Source organism: Ylistrum balloti, unplaced genomic scaffold (assembly GCF_031769215.1).
Source record: "Ylistrum balloti isolate Yb309-2 unplaced genomic scaffold, AGI_CSIRO_Ybal_v1 Utg371622, whole genome shotgun sequence".
Taxonomy (NCBI): domain Eukaryota; kingdom Metazoa; phylum Mollusca; class Bivalvia; order Pectinida; family Pectinidae; genus Ylistrum; species Ylistrum balloti.
In genome coordinates this window covers 8,567-32,554 of record NW_026782827.1, presented here as the reverse complement: position 1 = coordinate 32,554, position 23,988 = coordinate 8,567, and the positions used below count along the sequence as shown (strand labels likewise).

Below are 23,988 nucleotides of genomic sequence, written 5' to 3'. Positions count from 1 at the left end.
TATTTGACGGAGCCGTCTTAATTGGAACTGAATGGTATGAATATGTAATATGTGTTATAAATGTCCAATATTAGAGATATGATCAAATCGGCTCGCCCTTTGAAACACCATTATCATCATCATTTAAGATTGGTCGAGATAACATTTGAAATCTGTACGTAACGTTCCACTAGATGTAATGACCTTTGACATATTCTCTTTCTTGACAAGAAAGCCTCAGGCACCGATACGATAATATTGGTTCACACAGTATTGTTCTTCATATGGTGATGTCGAGAGGTTGGTACGTGTGGAAGGTTTTAATTACTCATGCCTTCGGCTGTATCCTACATGTGTTTCGTCTTTCTAGAACTCGTCAGTGTGATAGCGTAGAAAAAAGCATGTATCAGATGTACGGCTGTGATTAAGTCAGAAGATTGCAAATTAGAGTTTTGGCGGGAAAAAAAATAATATTAATAATAATAATAATAATAAGTAATAGGCTTTATTTATTCTTGATAACATCTTGAGCAATATGCTCGTATTACATATGGTCAAGAAGGTAATATACAATATTTATAAAAGATTCAATGGAAGAGTTTCTTGTAGCTTAAGCAGTTTTGCGTGATGGCCAGTAAAAATATTTTGAGATCTGCTTTGAACATCAGACCAATAAGTGAAACAATTCAAACTGTGGAATTATTGGGCACCTTGCAACAGCTGAGTCTGAAAACAATTACAACAAGGCTACTTTATCACATGATCGTCACAACCCATACATGCCAAATATAGCCTTGTTGTAAATACAAGAATCAGCTGTTACGACTCTACATAAAATAGGGTTTATAGACAATTTTAATTTAATCAAGTAGCATCTTGTTTACATACACATTTTATGACATAGTCCTTTAACATTCTGTGTTATCTTAAATAATAAAAACACCCAATCTTCAAATTTTGTAACCAACAAACAGTAATTTCCTTCCCGATATTCTGTTTCAAATATTAGTCTTTTTATTGTCCTAGTAGCTAGAATTAGCCAGAATTTCTCAAAAAAAAAAAAATAAATAAATAAACAAGTTTTAGAAGCCAACTTCTGAGAAAAATATCATTAATATACATATATACATATATATACATATATACATATATACATATATATATATATACATATATACATATATACATATATACATATATATACATATATACATATATACATATATATACATATATACATATATATACATATATACATATATACATATATACATATATATACATATATACATATATACATATATACACATATATACATATATACATATATACATATATACATATATATACATATATACATATATACATATATACATATATATACATATATACATATATACATATATACATATATATACATATATACATATATACATATATACATATATACATAAATACATATATACATATATACATATATATATACATATATACATAAATACATATATACATATATACATATATACATAAATACATATATACATATATACATTAATTCTGATTCACTCAAATTTTCTATCAAAGATATCTTAAACATATATGACTGTATCAGAATACTATAAAAGATGTCCTTCCTTGTGTGTAATTTTTGAAGTAGTGAGAGTAAATACACTTTCCAATTATGTAATGTGTTATTGTAATACCGTTATCTACGAGGTAATATGATGAGGTAAGATGAAAATCGAGAAAACAAATATCTTGGAAATAAAAATTACAGAGAAACTGTAAGTCTTTCTATGGATTTCGTGAAAAATATTTCGTTTTACTCCTAGTTGTTGATAAACGCAAAAGGCCTGCTTAGTAAATACACAATAGAAACTGAAATAGATAATGTTTGTTAAACAGGATGAAACAATCTATACTATGTTTAAATCTGCACAAATTACTGATCACAGTGAAAGTCTTAATACGTTTAACGTTTAAAATAGGTCAATTAGATATGACAGCGGCCGAATTGTCATCTTATGGAGTGAATTTTCTTCATATTAAAAACTACTACATGTCGTTTGTTATCAATGAAGACGACCCTGTTAGTGTATGTTTATAGCAGGATTTAAGACATACCCTGCGTTCTATTTTTTTTTTTTTTTTTTTCTTAAATTGATCATGTTTATGGCGAGTAGTTATTTACGGGTGACTGATAAAAAGTCCGCATGTTAGTGTTATAAAGTTTAACCAACCACTAATTCTCAGAAACCAAAAATGTAATTAGCAAAGCGTTGCCTTAAATTCCCATACTAACATACCAATACAACTAAACTGAATATTTTCTTTTTTAATGTTTTACTTAAATAGTTCACTAATCATAATTGTGTTTTTCCCGACATACGAAAACTCAATGATTGTTATGAAATGAAAAAAATAACTTTTGTTGAAAAACAGTTTAATCAGCGGATCATTTGTCACGTGTTTGAATGTAGTTTTAAATGTCACGTGCCTTCTTTTGTTTTTTCCTGTTCCTTTTTTCTACACTTGAGACCATTTATGCTGATATATCAGTTATTCCAGACTCTAGGAGTTAATTTATTTCATCAACAACGCTACATTTCGTAAAGCTGTGATTTCCGCTGATGTTTAGACATACCAGACGTTACATTTTCTACCGAGGAAAGCGTTGTATATAAATCATCAACCTTCTTACCACGCCCACTATCATGCCCCCTTCCACTGTTTTTGTATATTGGGCTCTTTGAATGGACTAACTGGTTGGATTTCGTTAATTTTTCCACGTGTTTGACTTCGGGCAGGCGTTGTCATACTTAAAAATAGACTATTCACAAACGTACAGCGCTTTCTGAGAAAGATTGATAAAGATTATCAATTTCAAACTAACACTGGTCGACATTCGCTGATGTGTCTACCGCCATTCGGTGTTATGATTACATATCTAAATTTGCATACACAAAGACGTTGTTTACGCTCTCCGAACGATAATAATGTGAATTGGTGTTGGTATGCTCGTATCTTATTTTAATATTTTGGCGTTCTTGCTCAACTTTTCACAGATAATTATCATTTATGGAATGAAAATCTAAATATCTAGTCCTTTAAATAAATTTCTTGTCGATGATATTCTCTAAACCTCACGTTCCTATATCTAAACCTTCCGCATAATTCATGCGAAATAAACAGGTTTGGATAATCCCTCATATTTTTGTATTGGATACAAAACCACGTGTCGCCTGTCGGGAACATATTTGAGAAACCCTTAACAACAAGAAAAGTACAAATCTTTGATGCTATAATGTCACTTCATACACAGCCATTACTTACAGGACTCATTGTAAGGCTACTTTTTCGAGCAATTTGAAGTATGATTGTTTGAGTAAAACAAGTTTCCATGTACTATGTATCTTAGTCTCATGCTCGTTACCTTAACATCTTGTCTGTCCTGGCATCCTTGGGGTATTTTATTTGAAAATTTCAAAAAGATCCTGCGAGTATGTTGTGACAAAAAGAAAGCTATTTATCAGTAATTTGATGAGTTTCAGACACATAAAACTGTCCAGTCACTAGACTGACATCCTTCCGGAACACCTGGTCTTACTTTCCTCCTTTCGTTGATATCAGTGTAAACATTTTTTGAAATTTTGCTCTCGTGTCATCGAATTTAAATTTGAACCAAGACTCTCTTGACGTGTCAACATTTTCTTTGTTGCTTTTAAAAAATTGTGCAACATCTGTTCATCAAAATCAAGCGATTTTGATTTAATATTTTTGTTGGTGTGATTTTTCCAGACTATTGAAATCACAAAATGAGCCTTTAGATTTGTCGTGACAAATCACGATCGAAGGTTTTCAAGTAAAAAGAGCCAAGGTAACATTTGTCTCTTACTCATTGAAACAAATCTAATATTTCATATTTTACATTAACAAAATTCCAGAATGTAAAGTCACTACAATTCAGTTCAGGAATACATAATTGTGGTATTTTTTTTTTTTTTTCTTTATGTTTTTTTTTATGTTTTTATGTTGTTATATATTGATCAGACTGGTGTTACAAAGACAGATATACATGTGTATGTTATATATAGATCAGACTGGTGTTACAGAGACAGATATACATGTATATGTTATATATAGATCAGACTGGTGTTACAGAGACAGATATACATGTATATGGTGTTATATATTGATCAGACTGGTGTTACAGAGACAGATATACATGTATATGGTGTTATATATTGATCAGACTGGTATTACAGAGACAGATATACATGTATATGGTGTTATATATAGATCAGACTGGTGTTACAGAGACAGATATACATGTATATGTTATATATAGATCAGACTGGTGTTACAGAGACAGATATACATGTATATGTATGAGAAAAAAGTTCACTCTCATGTGTTTTGTGATATATTTGTGTATGATTTTCGTGGTCAGTTTCCAACTTCTACCTCCACGCCATAGTGATCGGACATCGGGAAATCTTTACCAGGAATGTTTTGGTCGTATATCCGCTGTAACAAGAACAGTAATGACCAAATTATAATTGTATATTCAATATTTTCTGGCAACTTCCCCGTTCTGGTAGATAAAACGGTGCTAACTTAATCATTCGTTTTTGAGATGTGGGCTAATTACAAATCTTACCTTTAGACATAGAATGGGAGTTGGAACCTTAACAACTTTATCAACTCTTCATTAAACTTTCAATTACTCCTCACCTACACTAGAAATTACGTCTTCTAATTAAACATCAACGCCACATAGAAGTAGTATACCTTGGCACCCAGAACTGTGTGATTTCTGACCAACACGTGATCCAGCACTTCATCATATTCCCAGTCTTCAACAAGAGGATTCTTACGACAAAAAGTACATTTTCCCACCATGGTAACATACGGGGACTGGAAGCCCTGGGACAGGAATTCGTTGTAGGAATCTATAAACGATTTACATGTTTAATGTACAGTTATATCAATTATAGGGTACAGCGATCACTAGGTAATATAGATAAGCAAATCTAACGACAGAAAATTACTTAATCAACAGACAGGATTAACTCATCAATGTCATGAACTTTTATTTCTTTGTATTTTTGCTATCTGTCTTCATTCTGTAATCATTTATCAACACCCCTTACTGCTACCTTTTGTTTAGCTCTGCGATAGTTACCCTCAAATTCGTTAGTGATGTTGTTGGCTGGTATTTCAGGGCCAGTATTTAGATCCCCCATGATCACAGGTTTGTCTGCCTGGAGAGCTGCTTCAATTAATTTGCGAGAGTCTGCGAGATTTTGTTCAGCCAAACTGGAGTACAGATGTCGGAGCTGCGCTGGAATAGACAGGTTTGACATAGTCACTTTATACATGATGCCATTTAACTTTTCAGTGATGCAATATGTATTCTTTTAAATGAAAAACATATAGTGAAATAAATCCAGATGATTCCCCGTCTATATTCTAACATTTCTTTCGACCACTTTCGATATTCCTCAATCGCCACAAAGGCTTCAAAATTTAGGCACTTAACATCACCGACGAATCCTAAAGGACGAAACAGATGTTTGGTGCAGTTTAATTCATTGTTTGGCCCTGTCTTAATTTGTATGAATAAATGATATTCAGTTGTACAATGTACAGTCTTTAGAGTCATGAAACGGTCTTTGCCACATTTTACTTAATTCGAATGGTGACAGGGTTCAGAATATACACAAGTACTTGACGATCTTTTAAAATTATTAGATATATCGAAATTCTGAAATTGATTGAATTATGGGGTTAGGGCACCTACCTACCTACCTAAATTTTTATATTTCTTTCGATCAGTATTGTTTCTTTATACATTATTCATTTCAGAAGTTAGGTCCATAGCATCAGTAAAGAGTCCTAGAAGGGCGAAACAGACGTATGATGCAGTATATTCATTGTTTGGCGATAATGTAATTTATTTTAAATTTATAGTGAAAAGCGTTCATATATGTCTTTTGTACAATGGTAAAGGATGTTTCTTGCTCGGGTGAGCCTCTCTCCTGTCTTGCCTCCGCCCTCCTCTCTCTCTCTCTCTCTCTCTCTCTCTCTCTCTCTCCTCGCAGACCAAGATAGGTCTGTTTATACTAAAAATGATATGGGATAACAAAGATTGTGTAATACTTGAGTAGCTGTTACATACTTATACATAGGACTGATCGAAGATTAGGTAGTTTTCCACAAGATAAGTACCACTGACCTTCCGAACTGCCTAGGCTCAGGTGATTACTTAAATAATCAGGAAATGAAATGATACATGGATATATGTGTAGTATGCCTCCGGCTACTGATCAATACATAATTGCCAATTGGTCGATATATGTCAGTAATAAATTAAGCTTTCTCATTCTAGTATTTAACTTATGATTAAAAATCTGGCGTATAACTAACTAGACACAATATTGAATAATTTAATTAACTCACGTATTAACTTTTAATAGTTCACATTTTTTATCTGTGACTTGGTTTGATGCAGATGTGAAATGTATCCCCAGAATACGTGTGATGACATTACTTTAACTTAAGGGATAAATGATTAAAGAGGCTCCTTTGTCCCATATTTACAAACTCTCAATGAAATATGCAAACATTTGAGTAATTTACAAATTTTCTGAACATCATTAAAATAATGTTGGCCGAAGTAAGGAGACTGTTTCCACAGCCAACTAGTGTGTTTGATTTTAAAAATCTATATGCATCATAGAAAGACATATCGAAATAGATTTAAGCCATTCCGTGTGACCATGCGATACATTTCAAGTCTAACCTCACGCTGTGTATCCACTCATATAGGGAAACCAATCGACGGTCAATAATAATTCGTGCTTGATTTAATCAGAAAAGCCTAATAAATAAATAAATAAATAAATAAATAAATAAATAAGAATTAAACCGAATTTGAGGTAGAGATTAAACAATAAATCATGTTGTGGAAATGAATAACTTTTTGCAAAATTTAACAATGACTGTCAACATTTTTAATTCAAGTTTTTTTTCAAATCTTTGTGAATTGATTTATTCATTTACCTACAGCTATATAAGAATTCCAGTTATGACTAGCTTTATAAGAATTCCAGTTATGACTAGCTTTATAAGAATTCCAGTTATGACTAGCTTTAATAAGATTTCTCCGTCGTCGATAACTAGTTATGATAAGACTTCTCCGTCGACGATAACTAGTTATGATAAGACTTCTCCGTCGTCGATAGCTAGTTATGATAAGACTTCTCCGTCGACGATAACTAGTTATAATTTGATTCCTCCTTCGTCGATAAGGTAGTCTCTTTTCCATGTATCGATGTATGAAAGTATTTTACCGGGGGTCACAAACATGGTAAACCACATTGATGTATTACCCTGTGCAGGCAAGCATTATAATGTAAAGCATGTGAGAACGAACGAAGGAACGAAGGAACGAACGAACGGACGGACGGGCGGAGGAATTCATAAATGAATAAGATATAATTATGGATATTCTACATACGTTCGTAGTATTCCGTATTAGCGTTGGACGTAGAGTGGCTGCAGAAGACGGTACCCACATCTTCAATCTGAATCAAAGATACATATAGGTATCATCAATAAGACTTTGTGTTTTACAAGACTATGTCAGAAAGCTTTCGATAGGAACTTCACTAGGGACGGACAGATTCAAACATTAATTCTTAAAGAAAATGAAAATGTTGTGAATCGGACAGAATTTCTTTTATCATCTGTTTCAGTTTCCTTCATGAAAATATCTGTCACATCTATATCAAACATTATAAAGTCAAATGATTTGACCAAATTGAACAGAGGACATTTTTTAAAGGCAAATTTTATTGTAAATGCAAAAAAAAAAAAAACTAGTTATCTATTTTTGATTGTCAAGCCCCTAAAATATACTCAAAATGTCGTTTTTAACAGAAAATATCGCGGTTCCTGTTGGTGTATTACATATCAAAATTGGTTTTACGGAGCTCGTCATCTGTTTAATATTTACTTACAATTCTTTTGCCTTAACATTGATAATTTACTAAACATTTCTCTTCCAACTCAGCGGTCGTTTTTTCCTTTCTATTCATTTTCTGTTTACTATACAAGAGGAGAATCGTCATGGTTTTATAATCATAGTTTAGTCTTACATTGTATAAATAATCAAATACCCATAACAAAAAGTTTTCTTTTTCTTTAACAGGAACATGTGTTTGATTCCTACTACATCAAATTGAACATTAATGGTCACGTTTTGAATTCATTCTTACCTTTAGACCATGCACAGATGTCCGCTAGCTGCTATATCATACAAAGACAAAAGTGTTGCGTTCTCACAACACGACGTTTTAATTGATAGTTTAGTGTAGCCTTACTGCACAATTAAGACAGATTATATAACGAATTACATTGATACGCTTTATATTCGTTACAATGCCTGGCGATTTCGTTGTTTATACGTTTCTCGGTGAAGCAGAACATTTGGTCTTAATCTTGTACTCTTTCAAGTATGTTCGTGTTAATCGTTCTTTTGATCATAGTTTGCCCCCGTTTTATTGAATATGAGTTTGATTTAACAATGTTAACAAGTCGACATGTTCTTCCATACCTTCATTAAATTCTTATTTTAAAAAATTGTTTTTTAGCTAATTTCACATCATTCATGAAAAGGTCTTACCTCGGCCTCTATATACGCCCGTCGTGATAACTGCTTCACGTTTGGTTCAAAGAAGACCGTCTTTACTGAGGTCACCTTCCTTTTGCTAAGGAGAACAACTCCTGGTATATTTATCGATTCCCCTTTCCAGTAGTTAAAACAACGTAACGGAGTCCAACTGGAAACCGACAGACAGGTTATACATCCTTGACTTTCAGACATAAGTCCACACTCAACAGTACAATTTGCAAGCGCTGCATAATTGTTCGCCAGGTCTGCACATTTTAGAGCTATACATGCTGCTGTTATTGGTGCGTTGTGACAGGGGGGAGCTTTCAGGAACCCCCCAAACATCCTTTCCTGGTACAAAGGTGGTGTGTAAACTGTAATGCTCTTTCCCAGTTTCTTTTTAAGCCTGTCAATATCATCTCCGTACCACATCTGAAGAATAATTGAATTTAAAAAATCACATTTGTTCTTTCATCGACCATTTCTTTAAAAAGGCCGACACCTGATCAAGAAATGAAATATGTTATTTATATACGCCAATTACTATAACTAGGTTGATGTACGTTTTTTTTTAATTGCATCGTCTAGTGATGTACAAATCTTTATCCAGCTTGGATAAAATCCGTCTTCTTACATCAAATCTGTTCGTACCAGTAAAACATCTAGAACAACTGTGGCAACATATGGCGTCATATGCGCAACCAAAAATGAAATATAATGTGAGATTAACGCCAAATCAGATTTTGTAGCAATCCAATAAATTGCAAAAAGTATTCTTGTTTAGTGAAAAGTATCATCTTATATTTGTTTCCATTTCCTACGGGGTATTTGAAACTTGTTTAGAGCCAGAAGTTCAGCAAAATGACCAATTTTCAGACTCAATCTCTTATACCATGTAGGGGTATGTATGATAATACATATCGGCGAAACATCGCGTTCATGTATATGTACATATATACCTTGTTGCGCTTGATTTGCTATCGTACAGGTATGTAACTTATAGAACGTCAAGAATCCTGAGGGTGTTTTAAAGTGTCGGTAGAAAATCAAATGTGATCACTTATACAGGAATGGTCGGCAATAGAGGTCTGGAGACTTAAAGAAGTAATACTTCATTAAGCAATGTGATCAAACCGGAGAAAGAATCAAGGTCGATAATACAAGTACAATTACGTTTTCAGAAGAATACCCGAACCATAGATAAAAATCCAAGTATGAGAGACAGGGATTGGCACACAAAACATATTTTCACCTAGCGTTATGCTCGCCTAAGTGAATATGTAAATGAACCCTTCATAAAACTTAAGCATATACCTTTTGTGTACCTTTAATTTCATGCTATTAGCAAAAGGGCGGATGGTCCAAAGTTTCCTCTTCCGGAACAAAAGATCACGTTCTAAGTGTATTCCTTTCAAGACTTCCCTCCTTTGATCACTCAGTGCGTAAAGCGTGATCAATATCATTTAGTTTATATACAACCCATGTTGTTAATACCCACCTCTTGAAGACACATGACGTCATAATCTCCAGATCTTAGTGCCCGGATGGCGTTTTCTTTTCGTTCTTCATAGTTGTCGATAAAGCTGATGAAGCCAACGTTGTAAGTCTGAATTTTGATCGCTTGGACCACGCACCAAAGCGACACCATACACAGTAATGTCATACAAAACGGCTGCATCATGGTTATGGTGGAAATTCTGCAACACATAAAAATAAAATATTTTAACTATTTTCATCTTGTAAACACAAAAATAAATGCTCTAGATATTTCTACATTTTTTTGTTTATGTTTTGGTTTTTGCTTTTTGTGGGTTTTTTTTTTTTTTTATTGTAGTTGTTTTAATTTTAATTCATGCATAACATAATAATTCCATTTTCATTAACATAACACTTTTTGATATTTATCATATGTTAATCTGTTAAATTTTGTCCTCAAACGTTAACGTATACATGTACTTGTACACGAGTTCTTCTGTTATGGTTGCCACATTATCTATAGCTAAAAAACAGTTGTTATTATGTTTGCCACATTATATTTAGGTAAAAAAAGTTGTTATTATGTTTGCCACATTATATGTAGGTAAAAAACAGTTGTTGTTATTATGTTTGCCACATTATATATAGGTAAAAAATAGTTGTTGTTATTATGTTTGCCACATTATATATAGGTAGGTAAAAAACAGTTGTTGTTGTTATTATGTTTGCCACATTATATATAGGTAAAAAACAGTTGTTGTGATTATGTTTGCCACATTATATATAGGTAAAAAACAGTTGTTGTTATTATGTTTGCCACATTATATATAGGTAAAAAACAGTTGTTGTTATTATGTTTGCCACATTATATATAGGTAAAAAACAGTTGTTGTTATTATGTTTGCCACATTATATATAGGTAAAAAACAGTTGTTGTTATTATGTTTGCCACATTATATATAGGTAAAAAACAGTTGTTGTTATTATGTTTGCCACATTATATATAGGTAAAAAACAGTTGTTGTTATTATGTTTGCCACATTATATATAGGTAAAAAACAGTTGTTGTTATTATGTTTGCCACATTATATATAGGTAAAAAAACAGTTGTTATTATGTTTGCCACATTATATATAGGTAAAAAACAGTTGTTATTATTTATCTTTTGTTAAACGATTTTGGTGGTTTTATATTAGATATAGTTATTTTTATTATTATTATTATTATTTGGATAATATCACCACTATATAACTGATCAAATGAACTTGGAGATTTACATATACAAGTTATATCTCGTTGACCTATATCAACAGCTGGAGATGAGAAACATCTACCGTAAAATATTCCTCTACTTAATTATGAATCAGTTCTACCTCGCAGACCATCTTATAAAACCACCTTATACAACTGGTGTATTTTTCATCTTACAATGGATAAGTCAAAATATCACAAAGTATTAACACTTAATGTGTTATCACGTAGTCTTATACATCAAGTATATGTTTGCAGCTGCCTTTTGACTTTAACATAATTCTACTTAAAAGCTTGTTTTTATCAGATTTATGTATAAGTATAATTTTCCTGACACAGTCTTTACTTAATAATATACCCCTGCTATATTGATGAAACAATTTATACCGACAAAACAAGTATCATTTAACATATATAACAAACAATCATACAGTACATCATTTACAAGTAGGACAAGTTAGTAATTCTATTTATTAGAGTTCCTACTAAACACATGAAGTAGCATCTAAAACATGTGTACATGTACCTTACCGGACACTACATCATTGTCTTCCTTTCAAGGAAAATACTTCACCTTCCGCTCCTTAAGGAAACAAAAATAGGTAAATGTTCCTCTACATGTAATCCATGGACTTCTTTAACTTCCCAACAGGAAATCTTTCTGAAATACACATTTCTAATACCTGTACCGTGTACCGTGAATATTCCCCGTGGACATGTTTACAACTTTCCGCCTGATTATTGAACTCGTCTAATGGACAGTTATGCATAGCCTAAAGAGGACACATATTATATATATTCAGTAGTTTGAAGTGCAACAAATAATTAGCTTAAAATATTCACCAATGTTGATGTGTGGAGAATGTCTAGAATTGTAGGAAATGATGAAAACTGTTTTAATTAGATAATGGAAAAGAATATTTAAACATTGATATTTTTTAAAACATGTATGTGAATCTGTCTATCGTGTCACGTGTCCATTCTTATAGTTGTGCGCTACGAATTGCAGTTTTACTAGTGTTTCATGTTTAAATATCTCCTATGTTATAAATTCTATCTCATAATTCATAACAGCCCACAATCATTATAGACATATGTATCTTATTTTTGCAGCACTCCATTTAGAGAATAGCATGTGAAAAATTAAAACACATACCAATCGTTTATTGTACATGTAAATATGTAGGTTTGTGAGTGTGAAAGAGAGGGAGTATGTATGTGTGTTTGAATCTGATCAGTGTAACTGTAATTGACCACCTGTGTTGTCCCAGGAGAAGACTTATATAGGCACTAGCCTGCTGTCTAATCCTATTAATACCTTGTATTAATAAAATGTTTTGAAATGAAATCGTTTATTTAAACCAATGAATCACAGGGATAAGCAACAATTGTAGGACGAGGCTTTTGTCTTGCTCACAATTTGATCAAACTCTAAGGTAGTTATTGTTTGTATTCAATATTTTCATGGTAAAGAAACCAATGACTTAAAGATCATTATGTATTAGGTATGTTCAATGGCGATGTCTTTCCTGGGGACAAGTTCATAACTTTTTGCCTGATTATTGAACTCGTCTAATGGAAAGTTATTTATAACTTGAAGAGGACACAAATTATACTCAGTAGTTTTAAGTGCAACAGGTAATTAACTTAAAATATTCACCAATGTTGATGTTTGGAGGATGTCAAGAATCTCGGGTGTACAGGTATCAGTAGGGAGAACTCTTCAGTGTGTTGTATACAATGGCTAGTACTATCAGATGTGTAACGACAAGTGTTGACAAGTTAACAAGCATTGCTATTATGTATTTCTGTCATAAATCTAATATATTTTCAGTTGAAACACTAAAGTCAGCTGATGGTCTTTCTCATTACAGATACACTACGTCATTGAAGTTTGAATATTTTTACTGCGCTGGCCTTCCATTAAATGCCTATTGAAGTTTGAATATTTTTACTGCGCTGGCCTTCCATTAAATGCCTATGAGTGCAGAATTTTATTTTTAAACAATCATGCAAAAGATTAATCGATGTTCGCAAACCAACAATTAAATATTTTCGCTATAAAAAGGTTTGTATTTTTTTATGTAGATATCACATACAGTTATAGTCACAGAAACTCCTCTAAAATGTTGTTAAAGTTTGTCTCCCGTCTCAGGGCAGACATGTTGGAAGCTTTTTGGACCACTTCATTCAGATAATACAAAGTAATACAAAGAAAAAACACAAATCCAATGTTTATTTAATCAACGGTATCACAGGTGTAAGTAAATAATAGAATTAATCTGAAGCTACACCCACGTTTTGACAAAACACTGCAATGCAAATACAAAATCTATATTGGAATTAATCATTAATATTTTTCTCCAACATTTTCGAAACCAGCACTGACGATCTTCTTAAAACTCTAACGTACGTCATTTAGATTTAAACTTATATTATAAAACCCCTCATTTACATTTCTTTTAATGCTTTATGTTATTTTAAAACAAACGTGCAATGAAATTTCAAAATTCAAATATTTCGGGGGAAAAAGTTAGAAAAAGTTATTGTGTTTTCATATTGTATTTAGATAATTAATATGTCTGTCATTACCACATCCTATAGTTAAAACCTTCTCATCAGTTAAAATATTTTCAGAGTCAAGAGAGGTAGTACAGAAATATTTCTTCTCTCCACATTGTCGTTTACTCAAAGTACACGCAACTCTGTCGATTTCTATTGGTCAATCACATCTCGAATGGACAGACTGACGTTATGGCATGCTTTGATGTTTCAGTTTCCAACTTCTACTTCAACTCCATAGTGATCGGACATCGGAAAGTCCATACTTGGTATGTTTGCGTCATAAAATCGCTGAAACAAAAAATATATAAAAATGGGCCAGCATACATAATCGTATAAAAGTTACAGATATCACAGCGGACTTATGTCATAGTTATTGACTTTTGTCATGTTTACAAAATTTGGGCTCTCATTTGGAGAAAGGCTTAAAGACGAGATACATCATGCTGTCGACTAAAAATAAAGTAGAGAAATGATAAATAATTCAATAAATAAATAAATTCAACTTCATAGTTACGTAGGAATATCAAACCTTGGCACTGAGGACGGTGTGATTTCGTACCATCACGTGATCTAGTACGTTATTGTAATTCCAGTCTTTAACAAGAGGATTTCGACGACAAAAAGTACATTTTCCCACCATGGTAACGTATGGCGACACGAAACCCTCCGACAAGAAATGATTGTAGGAGTCTAGAAAAAAAATAATAGCGGAACGGTTTACATAATTGTTTGCTTATATTTTCTTTGTATCTTTTCAGTTTGTGGAATAGAATTACAGATTCCATGTAAACATCATATAACAGAGATTGACTGAAAGGTTATGTCCTCCTCCCCTGGAAAGAGTTCGGAACTCTATCATACGATAACAAACATTATATCTGTACCTTGAATTAGGCCCTTAGCATCACTGACGTGTTCTAGAAGGGAGAAACAGGCGTACCATGGAGTTTAATTTCTTTGCTTGACTCTATATCTAACTCTAAATTTGTATGAAAATGTGTTATTTACTTGTGTGTCTTTGGTATTATCTTGATCAGTACTGTTATAAGTTTCAGTTACGACATAACTGCTGTCGTCAATGTCTTGTATATTGAGGATTTCTAATTAAGATGAGAAGGAAATAAACGGCGTTCCTGATATCACCTGGCGTCCCTTCACAAGAAAGCATCATGGCGTCTCCCAACTTCGTTCAGAACAGAAGTTAAAGAATATTGATGTTTTCCAATGAAAGAAATAGCAGCTTCTAAAGTCGTGTACCTGCTTTTAACCCTGCATTTCCGTTTTAAATGATATCAAATTAGTTGCAAAATATGACAATTATTGGTTCAGGCCGGAATACGTCTCTAAACATCTTTCCCAAACTCATACGTAACTACTATTTCCTTCCCCTACCGTTCCGATATATTAGCATTTGCGAGTTACCTTTGAAGTCTGCGGTGACGTTGTAGGCTGGTATGTCGGGACTGGTATTAAGATCCCCAATGATGAGAGGTTTGTCAGACATGAGGGCTGCTTTCGTTAGTTTACGAGAGTCGGCGAGATTTTGTTCCGCCATATTAGAGTAAACGTCCCGAAGGTTTGCTGGAATTGAATCGAAATAACATAACAAAAGTATATACCAGCAACAACAAAAGCTAAAAGAAAATTATGACAGGAACATATAGAGCCAACCTAGACAGTATGTAACCACTTTATCCTACTTGTTTGTTAGATCAAATCGATGATGTTTGTTTGATATGATTTGGCTCCGTAAACAGTCTGCGTCATATTGAGGCAAGGTATCCTTGTTGAAGCTAGTGACTACATCAAGGAACAACATAAGGGAGGTCCAGAGCAATCCCACGCACCCCAAAAATATCACAGTATAACATTGTTATATCAGGGGTTCAAAACGATTACGTGGTTGTCAACTGTCGACGTTATTGGGTCAAAGGACACGACTGACTTCTCTTGAAATCTAAGCACTTGCATATTACGCAATTGTTGCATGTGTTATAAATCTTTTGATAGTCAGCGAATGAATGAATGAAATGTTAATCTGACAAATTTCTACATACGTTCGTAGAATTCAGTTTCAGCGTTGGAAGTAGAATGACTGCAAAAGACCGTCCCTACACCGTCAATCTGCAAACATAATATATAATTCAATAATTCATTATCATGTGTTTGTATTTTCAAATTCAATGGGGAAAAACAAAAGAAAAAATGTATATTAAAGAATGCAAATCAAGCAGCACGTGAACTCTTTATGTAGTTTCTAGGGGGATGTAGAAGAGAATATTAATATAGTAACTAGATAAAACCCAACCAAGATATTGGAAATATATTGAGCACTGACTTTTACTTTATAGGTATGTCAGCGCTCATTTGACAGACACAGACAGACAGAAGGGGATTGTGATAAATTGTGTCTGTGTGTTTTCATTTAATTTGTTTTTCCTTACATTTCGTAAATACTTAATGTAGTTAGTACTACATGGTACTGATAACCTCTCTAATGAAGATAATGTAAAAATATTGTCAATTCACTCAGCAATATATTCTTAACTCTAACAGATTGTCATATCTCTCTCTCCTTCTCTCTCACTCTCCCTAAAATAAAAAGTTAAATGTCTCTCCTCACTCAGGCCCACTAGTATTGAGAAAGACCAGGACGACAGGAGAAAGTTGGACAACGCACGGGATGTGACGAACTTTAGAATAGTTGGAAGGCATTGAAAAGTGTACGGTGTAACTAATACTATTGTTGTCCGGTTCAAGAGAGACTGATTTACACTTAAAACAAATAGTATATCTTTCTCTCTCCGTGTAATTTTGTATTTAAACATGTCGTTTTGTCTTGTTATTGTGTAATTTGTCACACTTTATAGGGACAAGACTTGATATAAGTTGGAAAACTTGTGCCCAATTCCATTGAAATTGTTCAATAAAATGTTTAAATCAAAATCAAACTTAATGCTGATTTCTGTTCAATTTGTCTCTCTTATTGTAGCATGGCAACTAAATTAATGTGTCATTATATGACAATTGGAATTCTTAATCCATAAAAAACAAGTAGAGAAGTATTATAACGAGACAGCAAACGGTTTACTGGTAAACATTCAGTTCTCGTCTCTGAGATATCATTATACTGGACAGAATCTACAAACTGGTATTTAAGTAACAACTGCGCTGAAGTGAGTCCTATTAAACTTAATATTAGCATGAAATTTCCACAACGTGATCCAAGTAGTCAACTAACTGTGAACGTGACAATCTAATCACTAGGAAATAATTGGCATCACGTGTTACCAGCGACCTCATTATTCCCACCTTATTGGATATCCTTGTTGAAGGTTACAGTTTTTCCCATTTGTTCTTCAACATTTAACCAATCTCAGTTATTGGAAAATACGATTTTTCTTTTCATAAAGTCGATGTTTTACAGAGTGACGTCATTCGAATAAAAGATAATGAGGGAAATGAATCGAGAAAAAAACTTACCTCAGCTTCTATATAGCCCCTTTTAGTTATCTGTTTTACATTTGGTTCAAAGAAAATCGTTTTGGCTGAATTCACTCTCCTCTTACTTAGAAGGACAACACCTGGAATATTTATTGTCTCATGTCTCACGTAATTAAAACAGCGCAATGCACTCAAACCGGAAGCGGTGAGACAGGCAATACATCCCTGACTCTCAGTCAATAACCCACAGTCTATTGAACAGTTTGTTAGGGCCCCAAAGTCATTTGCGAGGGAGGCACATCTTAAAGCTATGCAGGCTACTGTCAGTGGTGCGTTGTGGCACGGGGGAGCGTTTAATAATCCCCAAAACATCTTCTCCTGGTACAAAGGCGGTGTGTAAATTGAAACATCTTTGTCTAGCTTTTCTTTCAGCATGTCAACATCATCTCCGAACCACATCTGGAAAGCAAACGTTTAAAGAAAACATCATTCCTGTTAAAAAATAAAGCATGCCTAAATCACGTTTATAAATTTCCGCATTTTGTTCAGTTCCCTCTATCGTTGATTTATCCCATCAGAAGTTATTATACATTAATAGTTTTATCTCAAAGATAACAATAAGGCATCGCATGATTTTAACATTCTCAGGCAAATAACTTGCATTATGATTTACTTTCATACTGCAAATCCTACGTTCCTTTTACAAATGAGTTTGTAAGAATGTAAAATTTGAAGACATTCAACAGCTCCGAATCATTGATAGTCACCTCTTGAAGGCACATGACGTCATAATCTCCGGATGCCAGTGCGCGGATTACGTTTGGTCTCCTTTGTTTGTATTTGGCTGTATTGGTGAGGAGGGCGACGTTGTAGGTCTGTATTTTTACTGCCTGAATAACATTCCATAACGACGTCATACACAATGACGTCATACACAACGTTATTGCCAATGTCATATTGTGAAGCCTAAGGGAAAAAAACGAAAAAAAAACCACATGTTTTTAATAACTAGTAAATACTGACAATAATTTATCAGTGCCTTTCGATAGAAGTTAAATCTATTTTTAGCCATCTTCATTGCAATACTTTAAATTGTTGGAGCACGTACAGAGGAAAGTTATAATTTTTCTGCGCGAAAAAGCTTTCCTTCTGCATCAATAAAACTTGCTTCGGTCACCATTGATAACATAAAAGCTCATGTCACTATGATTGGTCAAGAATATTAAATAACAATTGAATGGGTGAAGTAGTTAATAGTAAGTAAACCATCATTAGTCGCACCAAAGTGTGTAAGTAGATCATATTATAAACATATATTTGAATTATTTTAACACTTATACACACCCTCTCAAATACTCTCATACAAACGGATTGTTCTTTCCTTATAAACCGCTAAACCATTTGTATTATACCTATCCCAGGCCCGTCGCGTTCAGGAAATCCTACAAATAGCGGCTATCCTTTTTAATCTTTTTTTTTTTTTTTGAAAACCTTTAAACGTCAATTACATTTTTCGAGACAAAAGTGACATTACGGAAGAGGATAGTTTTTGATAATATTTTGATATTATATTGAGCAGGTGTTTGACTATCGTAATTCTACAAGTCACATCCGTATGTGATACTATGTAGAACTATCCCCTTAATGATATATTACACAAATAACTGCATGAAGACCATTTGTGTGTCCGCTGATACCGAATTAGGACTTATTATATATTTTTCATCTTTTTGAACACGATTTCACAATCTCGATGTCATATTTAAGACGTGTGGTAATATATATCACTGCCAGACCAAGCAATGATTCAAAATAGTTACCTCAAATTCGTCTTTGTATAATGCATAATTTGGATGTCAAAATCGAGGCAACTCGAGTTCCTCGTTTAATTTAGTGAACTCTGTAAATACTGCATTGGTCGACACTATAAATGTAGAGGGATAGACATAACGAGTGTTTATTAACATACTAGGGAAACCACTCCCCCAACCCCCCAATATTTTGTGGAGATCACGCCCCGGTTTCTGAAAGGTTACTTAAAGTTAACGAGCGCTTAGTGAAAAAAAATTGTTGCTGCTGAAAGGCCAAATTAGCGCTCAAAATATTTCAATCTGACTGGTGTAAACAAATGAACAGATGTGAAATGATAAAGAATGTTCTTAATTTTGTTTAATTCATGTTTGAAAATTTTCACTAACCGCTAGTTATCTCTGACCAGCCTTTGAACAACCGGGGTCTTGTGTTAATGTTTTGTCTCTGTAATTACTGACATAATGCCTATCCCTATTTCCTCTCGTAGATAGAGTTACACCTATTCAACGAGAATCATTGTCTCTAGATCCTTGTTGTATAAGTTTACAATAACGCTCAAAATATATCCCCAAACAAGTTTAGGTCCACTACTAGGCTATCATGATCACAAACTTTCTCTTATCCAACAATTCTCGTAATAATTTGGATGACATTACAGTATTGAAAGAGTAACGCAATCTTTCCACACATCTCTAATGAGATAAAGCACACGAAAGTTATGTCCATCACATCGTCCAGTTCTGTACGACTTCTCGTGTCATACTGACAACAAATGGGAGTTTTACCTTTTAAAGTTTATAAATTTTACGATAAATAGAATCTTGCAATCGTGTCCATATCACATTAAATATATGAAACTCGTCTAGTGATAAGCTGTGACACTTGCCTGATGAATTGTTTCCATCTCTAAGCATTTGACTGTCCTGTTATGGCATTTATGGTAAATATAAATGACAAAGTTTTTTTCAGGCAAAGTTCCCGCATCAAACGACAATATCTTGATTAAAACTAAGATATATACATGTGAAGTTTTCATCATCGACAGTGTGATCCGTCATATGGAACAGCCATTTTGACGGTGAGTCGTTTTTGTGTCCAAGATACTGACGTCATAATAGTGCTGGATTGTGTCTGATGTCACTCATATTTCCGATTTATGAAATTATAAGGATAAAGAGTAAGAAGGAGTCTGGGCATTTGTTTGTTGATAATTCGCTTGAAAATGGAAGCTTTAGGACGTTTATTGAATATGGAAATAAATCTGGAATATTATATACAAATGCATGATATTTTCTGTCATAGTGTGGAAATGCGCATATGAAGGTATTAAGATATGAGCAGTGAAATCTTGATTGAATGTCTTGTCATACAAAAATTCTTTAATCATAGACGTCATTGTTATAACCGAGACACACTTACCTTACGTGTCCGTAAACTTCCCTGTGTGCGCGTGATCTGGTCTCGTACACTGATTTACTTCCATATATATTGTGTATCAGACTATCCCATCCTTCCTTTAATTTGACGAGGCGATTTTTATTTTTCACTGTAACAGCTTACCAGACATCCCACACTTCTTTTAATTTGACGAGGCGGTCTTAATCCTGTAACGTGTTCACTAAACAACCCTACCTTTCTTTAATTTGACGAGGCGGTGTTATCCCTGTAACAAGTAAACCTGTATATGAAATTGAAAATATGTAAGTCTGCACATACATATAGTTTCTGGTGCCTAGAAAACATACTGAAAACGAGGCCATGTCGACCAAGTTATTGAAAATTGTGTACTAGTATGTAAAAATTTAAATCGGTCTGAAGGTATACATCTGTAAATTAGCTGATCAAGGTGATGGAGACATACAAAATACACGCACGTGGAAACATACATAAATCGAAATACATTATACAGTAATATAGGACTCCAGCTCATCAGTGATGCTAAGGGCGGAACTATGGAAAAGAATGGAATGAAATAGTACAGGTTGGAAAATAAAATCGGCTGAATGATCAGATAAAGATTTTTTTTTCTCTTTTTAATCTATGTGTATCTCAAAATCTTAGAAAAAAAAATTAAAATGTAAAGTACATATTTGTAGTCTGAGATGAGTACTCCTTTTGGAGATGTAAACGTGTCAGCTGACATCAGCAAAAATCGCCGCCGTTAATTTCAGAACAGTCGTAAGCAACACTTTCCTACATTTTGATGAAAAAAGTCACGGGTATTCTAGGCAATGATTGAGTATGGCATTCTGTAAACAAAGAGATGTAACTTTGGGGCATGGATATAAGTCTGTAGTCCTTCTTAAAACTCAGTCTTAAATTAAATAAATAAATACCGTTGAAATTAGTTATTGATACAAATGAAGTATCTTTATTTCACAATGGTAGGGTAAAGTGTTGTTATTGTACTGAAATGGCGCTCTCATTCCCCAATACATGTTTCATCACACACCTTATGAACCACACAGTCACCAGTCTATCCTAAGGGAACTGTTCCCTTGTTGTGGAGAAATCAAAACGAGACAGGAGAAAATCTCTCCCTCTCTCTCATAACAGTTCCATTATTAGGTAATCTGACCAGACCGATCCGCCCGCTTAAAAGAAGAGAGACATCTGTTCGCGGAGATATTGGTTATATTGATCAGGATTGGCCGCCGGGTATTACAATTAACAATATCCACGAGAATTCACTGTGTAGTATTATATCGACATGAAATGGACCGTGATGAATCAAATTTGAGGCGAGAAGGTCTGGAGAAAAATGAGTTTGATCTCAAATCCCTATGACAGTGTTGACTTTGATAATGAATAAAGAAAGTGTAATGTGCAAGTATGTATTTTAACGTTCCGTTTGAGGATTAATTTGTTCGCTTTTCTTTGATCAGTGTGTCTTATTGTTACATGTAATTCAAACTAGATATCATACCTGTCGAAACCCCTCCCCCAAACCCGTGGGACCTCGTTCATTCCCTGATGGGTTTGTTAATAACTCCAGAATATTCCTCTGTGGACCTTGTGTTTAGTTTATCTAACTACGAGACGATTTGGTGGTTGTCCGTTGATCCTTCCACACGTTCATACGCTTCGTGGGATTTTCGGACAGTCCCATAAAGGTTCGCCAGACTTTTGGAAATTCCACTTCTCGGTTGGACCTGGCGCTCTTTAGACCCAAGGCGAGGACCGTTAGTAGGACATGGATGTTGTGGGAGCGGGTGGGGCGGGTGATGGCGTTGTTCACCTCTCCATTGGTTCCTCTGATAGCGATTCTTACCAGGATGAAGAGTCTTATCTAGGCTCTGACTACCCTTAAGGAAACTTGTCTTCTGACCTTCTGATGTTGAAGCCCGGGGGTTTGACTCCGTTAGGTAAGAATGTGGTGTGTTGTCATCCAGTGTACGACTTCCGTAGGTGTGTTATGTTGTCATCCAGAGGTTCGACTTCCGAAGGTGTGGTATGTCGTCATCCAGAGGTTCGACTTCCGAAGGTGTGGTATGTTATCATCCAGATGTTAGACTTCCAAAGGTGAGGTGTGTTGTCATCCAGAGGTTCGACTTCCGTAGGTGTGTTATGTTGTCATCCAGAGGTTCGACTTCTGTAGGTATGGTATGTCGTCATCCAGAGGTTCGACTTCCGAAGGTGTTGTATGTTGTCATCCAGAGGTTCGACTTCCGAAGGTGTGGTATGTCGTCATCCAGAAGTTCGACTTCCGAAGGTGAGGTGTGTTGTCATCCAGATGTTCGACTTCCAAAGGTGAGGTGTTTTGTCATCCAGAGGTTCGACTTCCGTAGGTGTGTTATGTTGTCATCCAGAGGTTCGACTTCTGTAGGTGTGGTATGTCGTCATCCAGAGGTTCGACTTCCGAAGGTGTTGTATGTTGTCATCCAGAGGTTCGACTTCCGAAGGTGTGGTATGTTATCATCCAGATGTTCGACTTCCGAAGGTGTGGTATGTTGTCATCCAGATGTTCGACTTCTAAAGGTGTGTTATGTTGTCACCCAGATGTTCGGCTTCTAAAGGTGTGGTATGTCGTCATCCAGAGGTTCGACTTCCGAAGGTGTGGTATGTTGTCATCCAGAGGTTCGACTTCCGAAGGTGTGGTATGTCGTCATCCAGAGGTTCGACTTCCGAAGGTGTGGTATGTCGTCATCCAGAGGTTCGACTTCCGAAGGTGTGTTGTGTTGTCATAAAGATGTTCCACTTCCGAAGGTGTGGTATGTTGTCATCCACAGGTATCCCTCCTATAATTACGACATATTGTTCTATCCTTCATATAGATACGTTATATAGAATAATATAATGTGAATTGTTTTAAAAGTTTATACCTATTATCGAATCATAGAAGAAATGGTATTAGAGTAACTTTACAGGCTGCCGAGGTTCACTTCTCAAATCTGAATGAACGATATGAGGTGGCCTCCTGTCTGACCACGTGGGATTTTTCTGAATACCTCGAATTCAAGCAATATTTAAGATTTTTGCGTGTTGTCTACCGAGCTAAAGGGATGATATCTACAAGTTGGTACTCGTCAGAATTATTAGAATGGTTGTAAATTTAGCCGATATGCTATTGTGAAAATTAGTTCGAGGTTCGAATCTTATCGAATGCCTTGCAAACCGCGGCATTACTTAATAAAGTGATAGACGGCAAGTCGCTAGTTTACTGTGTGAGCATTCAGTTGTATTGAGTGCGTCACAATATGATGACGTCATAGAAGGCTTGACGTGATTTCGCGAACAATCGCGTAGCTACCGTAACACAGTCGGAGGTAGTTTATCTGCAAAAA

At 34.5% G+C, this 23,988-nt stretch overlaps 2 protein-coding genes across 2 annotated transcripts; both read right to left on the bottom strand.

Moving 5' to 3' along the window:
* Window positions 1-4,425: 4,425 nt before the first annotated feature.
* LOC132563165 (uncharacterized) lies at window positions 4,426-12,153 on the bottom strand. The gene is made up of 7 exons (XM_060227921.1): window positions 12,080-12,153; window positions 10,155-10,353; window positions 8,669-9,088; window positions 7,502-7,568; window positions 5,165-5,323; window positions 4,771-4,931; window positions 4,426-4,506 (listed from the first exon to the last, which is right to left on the bottom strand). The coding sequence occupies exons 1-7, from the start codon at window positions 12,151-12,153 to the stop codon at window positions 4,426-4,428; spliced, it is 1,161 nt and encodes a 386-aa protein (XP_060083904.1).
* A 2,002-nt stretch (window positions 12,154-14,155) lies between these two features.
* Window positions 14,156-18,348, bottom strand: LOC132563179 (uncharacterized). The gene is made up of 6 exons (XM_060227933.1): window positions 18,160-18,348; window positions 17,432-17,851; window positions 16,006-16,072; window positions 15,371-15,529; window positions 14,478-14,638; window positions 14,156-14,236 (listed from the first exon to the last, which is right to left on the bottom strand). The coding sequence occupies exons 1-6, from the start codon at window positions 18,346-18,348 to the stop codon at window positions 14,156-14,158; spliced, it is 1,077 nt and encodes a 358-aa protein (XP_060083916.1).
* Between the last annotated feature and the right edge of the window lie 5,640 nt (window positions 18,349-23,988).

What these genes read in the sequence shown, in the direction of transcription:
- LOC132563165 (XM_060227921.1), bottom strand. Translation starts at nt 12,153, where the DNA reads ATGCATAACTGTCCATTAGACGAGTTCAATAATCAGGCGGAAAGTTGT. An exon ending in GTCCACGGGGAATATTCACG is followed by an intron (nt 10,354 to 12,079) that starts GTACACGGTACA and finishes TATGTGTTGCAG; the next exon opens with AATTTCCACCATAACCATGA. An exon ending in ACGTCATGTGTCTTCAAGAG is followed by an intron (nt 9,089 to 10,154) that starts GTGGGTATTAAC and finishes ATTATTCTTCAG; the next exon opens with ATGTGGTACGGAGATGATAT.
- LOC132563179 (XM_060227933.1), bottom strand. Translation starts at nt 18,348, where the DNA reads ATGACATTGGCAATAACGTTGTGTATGACGTCATTGTGTATGACGTCG. An exon ending in TGAAACTGAATTCTACGAAC is followed by an intron (nt 15,530 to 16,005) that starts GTATGTAGAAAT and finishes ATTCAATTCCAG; the next exon opens with CAAACCTTCGGGACGTTTAC. An exon ending in CGTCACCGCAGACTTCAAAG is followed by an intron (nt 14,639 to 15,370) that starts GTAACTCGCAAA and finishes TTTTTTTTCTAG; the next exon opens with ACTCCTACAATCATTTCTTG.